Source organism: Solanum dulcamara, chromosome 5 (genome assembly GCF_947179165.1).
Source record: "Solanum dulcamara chromosome 5, daSolDulc1.2, whole genome shotgun sequence".
Classification (NCBI taxonomy): domain Eukaryota; kingdom Viridiplantae; phylum Streptophyta; class Magnoliopsida; order Solanales; family Solanaceae; genus Solanum; species Solanum dulcamara.
This window is the reverse complement of record NC_077241.1, coordinates 76,054,187-76,059,917: the sequence shown is the minus strand read 5'-3', so window position 1 is coordinate 76,059,917 and position 5,731 is coordinate 76,054,187. Positions and strand designations below refer to the sequence as shown.

The 5,731-nt window shown below is 33.2% G+C and overlaps 1 protein-coding gene across 1 annotated transcript; it reads right to left on the bottom strand.

The window, feature by feature from the left end:
- Positions 1-1,403: 1,403 nt before the first annotated feature.
- On the bottom strand, positions 1,404-3,252 carry LOC129889909 (UDP-glucuronate 4-epimerase 5). The gene has a single exon (XM_055965380.1). It carries the CDS (start codon positions 3,005-3,007, stop codon positions 1,667-1,669), a length of 1,341 nt encoding a protein of 446 aa, XP_055821355.1. The 5' UTR covers positions 3,008-3,252; the 3' UTR covers positions 1,404-1,666.
- Between the last annotated feature and the right edge of the window lie 2,479 nt (positions 3,253-5,731).

Here is a 5,731-nt window from a genome sequence, read left to right as displayed (position 1 = left end):
AAAATTATATAAGAAAACAACTCGATCGCTCAACTGATGCAAGACAATCTAACAGTTCCTAGACTAAAAGACGATTATTTCCTCGTTTTGAATCAACAAACATAGAGTTAATCCGACTAATCTACAACAGTTATCTAAACAAACATCAACAAACATAGAGTTAATCCGACTAATCTACAACAGTTATCTGAACAAACAACTCGAATAACCCGAACCAGAAGACTAAGATCTCTATCCACTAGTTGTCAATACTTAAAGCAGCACCAAAAACATACATCAGGACTTCAGGTAGCCACTTCTTAATCATGTTCTTCCCAAGCTAATGATAAACTAAGTTATAGCAGAAAATGACGAAGCCAAAGGTTGTTATACGACATCAAGTGATTCCCTCATCACCCCTTGCAGGCCCCCAGTCCTGGAGGTAAAGAGCAGACGGACAATTCAGTATAGGATTAGCTAGTGTACGCAGACCTTATTCCTACCTCTTGGAGAGAGAGAGGGGTTGTTTCTGACAAATCCTCGTCTCAAGTTTGAAAAAGCCAATACAGAGGTAGAAAGGTATATCAAATAATAGAGAAAGCGTAACAGACCTTTAAAAGCCAGCTCAAAATAAAATTACTTAAGATGGATAGAGATTACATCCTAAACAAGTAAAAGGATCCTAAAATGTACTTTCAAGAATTGGCCAGAAGAGCAGATTGTGCGCGGCAGCCCTCGCCTCGCTCCACCAAATAATTTTGTTCCTTAGAAACAAAATTCCAAGATTAGTGCCAGGCCCAGCACTTTCTTTAATGGTGACAAAACCAAATAAACAATGTCCATAGTTGTCAAGTCATGTAAACACATGAATGGGCCTAAAGGCTACAACTTTTGTTGCTTTCTATCAATGAGAAAGAAAATTAGCAAACAAAACAAAAGAGGTGATGCTACCATCTATAAAGACTGGAACTTTCACTAAGATACATACAAAATTCATTTTTCATAGAAAGGCAGTCTTAACAAGCTCGTGAATCCCAAAGATGGATGAAAATTGCACAGTAATACACGATTACTGGTGAGTTTAACAATGCTTACGATACAAAATGCTTGTTTTTTTTATTCTAGGAAAAGCTAAATTTCCAAATTACAGACTATCTAAAGCAATGGACACGAAAAATCTAAACTACTCTAACGGAGTCGAAGGGGAAGGGATACAACTACTGAAAAGCAAGGATGTAACAATAAACATCAAGGGATTTTAGCAAGTAAATGGAGGTATCCCACAAGTCAATATGACTGGGAAAATGAAACTTTATCAATTCCCAAACTAGATTAAAATTTTCGTCGGTCTGTTTGATAGCTTATTTTTCATCATTCTAGAAGTTGAATATTAGTATCCTGATTGAGGACGAGTAAAACTGAACTTAGAGGGAAATAGATATGTTTCTTTATAGCAGTTCTGACAAATCAAATAAACCAGAGTTTAATCCAAAGTATTATGAGTATGATGATTAATGAGACATGAAACCACCATAAGATCAAACATGTTTTAGTAGTAGCAGTAGTAGAATGTACAACGATCACCTACAAATAGAATACCTAAAACAATGTGGCAAATCAATGAAGAGGCATCATCAACGTGCAGGAAACATTAAAGAGAAACAAGGCAACACCAAGTATGAGAATTTCACCATGCACTCTTCTTCTTCTTCGAACCATAGTAGTTAACATACCACTTCACAAACTTCTTTAACCCCATTTCTAAGTCAGTAGTAGGCTTATATCCCAACTCCTTATTTGCCAAAGTAATATTAGCATGCGTAAATGGCACATCTCCATTCCTCGGCATTTGGATAACCTTCTTCTTTGCCTTCACCTTCAACAACTTCTCCAAAATACTAACAAGTCTCCCAACAGGGACCGGCTTTGTGTTACCTAAATTATAAATCCTCAATTGTGCTGCACCCTTCTTCTTTCCCACACTCCCTGTGCTCTTTTTCGCAGTATCCAATGCTGCCAAACAACCCTTTACCACATCATCAACATAAGTAAAATCCCTAGCAACACTACCATGATCAGATGTCTCAAAAATCTTGATTTCCTTCCCTCTCAAAATATCTTTTGTAAAGAAAAAATATGCCATATCTGGCCTTCCCCATGGACCATAAACCGTGAAAAACCGCAATCCAGTAATTGAAAGACCATGTATATGGTTATATGTATGAGCAATTTCTTCACCAGCCTTTTTAGTGGCTGCATACAAACTAGCAGGCTGATCAGTTCTATCTTTTTCTGAAAAAGGTACTTTAGAATTCAATCCATAAACAGAACTTGATGAAGCCCAAACAATACTAGGTTGTGGATTAGCCACTTTACATGCTTCAAGCAAACTAACAAAACCAGCAATATTACTATGAACATAAGAACCTGGATTCTGCATTGCATATCTAACTCCAGCTTGAGCTGCCATATGCATGACATGTGTAAAAGCAACAGCATCAAACAATTTCCTCAGTAAAACAGCATCATTAATATCACCCTCAACAACCATAATCCCAGAACGTTCAAGAAGCCCCTGTCGGGCTTTTTTCAGCCCGACATCATAATACTGATTGAAATTATCAAGCCCCAAAACGCCGTCTCCACGGCGTTTCAGGCCTAGCGAGACATGGGTCCCTACAAAACCGGCAGCACCAGTAACTAGAACGGTAAAGCCCGTCTTAGACCTGGGTTGGGCCGAAGCCCGAACCCGACGCTCCCAGTTCGGGCCGAGCGCTGGAGGTGACGAAACAGAGTTTTTCAGACTCCGGCGGCTGTTTCCGGCGGTGGGGTTGGTTGGAGACGAGATAAATATGAACAAAACGATGAAAAAGATGAAAAAGAAGGACCAAAGAGTAAACCTGGGAAACAAAGTGGGGTGAAAACGGAGACGATAAAGACTGTAGGGTGAAGATTTATCAGGCTTAAACTTTCCTGGGGTGGAAGGAATGGCATCCAAATGCGTGAGAATGGGCTTCAATTGAGTCATTTTTTTCACTATGATCAAAATTCAAACAGTCAACAAGTCAAGAAAATCTCTTTTGCTGTTTACATATATGAAAAAACACAAAAAAGATTGAAACTTTTTGTTTTTTTTGGATTGATTCAGCTTGAAAACTTCAATTGAAACTCAGAATTTTTTATTTCTTGAAAAGAGAGTCCGATGGGGACAAGAGGTTTAGTGACGATGGGGTTTCGGGCCGGCGGGATAGTGTAATGTTATTGGGAAGTAAAAAGGCAACATAAATGATATTTAAAAAATAAATAAAATAATTTCTAAATATTTATGTAACAGTAAATTAATTTAATAAAGAAAAAATAGAAATGCTAAAATTCAACTATTTCTAATTATAATAGAATAATACTTTTTGGTAGTACTTTATATATTTTCCTTAAAAAGATTCGTAGAATGTGAATACTTTAGTGGGATTCCGTGTCAAATTTTCGTTTGTTTTAATGATCTTTTATGGTAGTATCTTTAACGGGTCTCCCCTTTTAATTGACTTTTTCATATGGAAAAGATTTATTTTTTCTGGTGATATGGAAAAGATACGCCTAAATCCTAATATAACGTGTAGAAATTGTAATCTTGTTTGTTAGTTAATTTCCTCTCATTAATTTAGCAAATAAAAAAGCAAGCAATATCTTCATAAATCTTTTCAAAGTTTTTTCTGAAAAATAAAGCTATCTTGATTTTTAAAAAACTCCAATTGAAAAATGTCTCGAAATTCAAAACAAAAATTCTTCAACAAAAGCATGAAGGAATTTGAAATTAGTGTGTGCAAATTCACTGCACTCACATTGCCAAAAAAACTTTAGTGCGTGCAAATACACTGCACTCATTAAAATAAAAGGTTTTCAATAAAAAAAAAAAAAAAAAGAGACAATGGACGTGCACTTACAATTAGTATATATATGTCTATGTATTTAAACAAAAAATTACACTTGAGAAATCTTCATTTTTATATATAAGATAATAGAAAAAAATATTTTCTTTTATTCAGATCATAAGAGATTATTTTCTCTTGTACACATGCATCCGCCCTAAATATTCAAACACATTTACATCAACTTTTTCGAGTAAACACTCATTAAGATTTTCTAAAATGACCAAATTCTTTGCTTTTTTTTTTTTAATCTTTTATTTGATAAATTTAGGCCTTTTCCGGGAAACACTCCTTAAGATTTTCTAAAGTGACCAAATTCTTTGATTTTTTTATATTATTTTTTATTTGATAAATTTTAGATTACCCACAGAGCTACCAAGGAAATGGAAATCGAAATAGTAGCTAGAAAAAGTTTCTTTGATTGTGTGACCAATACGAATTAAATTAATGATAATTATTGTGTGTGGTTGAGTTAAAAATCTCTTGAACTAAATGCTTAGTCATGGGTAAAATTAAAGTGAATATATTTCACAGAATCATGGTTCTTATTAATGTATCAATGATGTTGATTTTTGCTAACGTTTACAATATAATTGTGCGTTAAATGTAGTTATGTACCATAAGTAACATGCAATTTATTTTATAAGTAATACTAGTCTATGTATTTGTGCGATACGTGGATTATATTAAAAATATTTATCATTTCAAATCGTGGTATGATTTGTCCGAACACGTTCAATTATATTACATTAATTAAAATTTAACTCTCATCTTATTTCTCATTACAATTTATATACTTAATAATAAAAAATTTAAATAACGTAAAACATGATTAGTGATAAATTAAGTAACCGAGTTAACAACAAAAGAAAAGGCACGTTATTCTCTTTTTCTCATTATATTAAATTAATTGATAATGACTTTGTGAATACAGAAAGCGTTAGTTACTTAGGTTACTATTACAAATAAAATCTTCATAAGCTGGTAAAAATAAGTGGTTGATTACACGATTAGTGAAGCTTTATTCCTATTGCAAGCTTTAAGTCCCAAAACTTGAAGAAAAATGCACTACTTTTAAAGTAGAATGATAATAAAAAAAGTATGAGTTTGTACAAAAATTTCAATAGTCTTTTGAAAATAACCTTTGATCCTTCTCAAACCTCACCTATGAAACTCCACTGGATTTGTTGTTGTCGTAGTCTAAGGTATCAAAGCCAAAATTAGATTAATATCAAGTAATAAAATTCTTAAATTGCAAGAAATAATCAGATCAACAATGCATTTTGAATATAATTTTATAGAATGTCCTAAATAGGAAGCTGGAAATACAAAGTTTTTTTTTAATTTTTTTTTTATTACTTAGAGTTTTAGTTTTAAATATTTTAAGATATTAAATTATTTTCATGTGTAATAAGTCAAAAAGAAAATAAGTGAATGGAGACACTCTTTCGCAATTAAACGTTTATCTTTTCTATTTAGAAAAAATCAAATTTCCCTAATAAAATGGATTCTTTTTCCTTTAACGTGCAACAGAAAAGAAAGGGTCAAATAAGCCAGTTTCGTATGTAAGCCATCAATTCCCTTTTTCATTATCAAACAAATAAAGTTGCAATGAAATAATATAGGTCTAATAGCCCAAAAATGATTAATCTAGAAATTTACGACACACAAACTTGACTAAAATGAGGCCGACCGATGGTTTTACTTTTCAAATGGACCTCCCACGTCGGTGAAGGGGGAGTTAGGTCGAAGAACTAAATTGACATCGTATTAAAGATGAATTTAATGTGCGATTTCAAGAAATAAAATAATTATGGCGAGTGAAA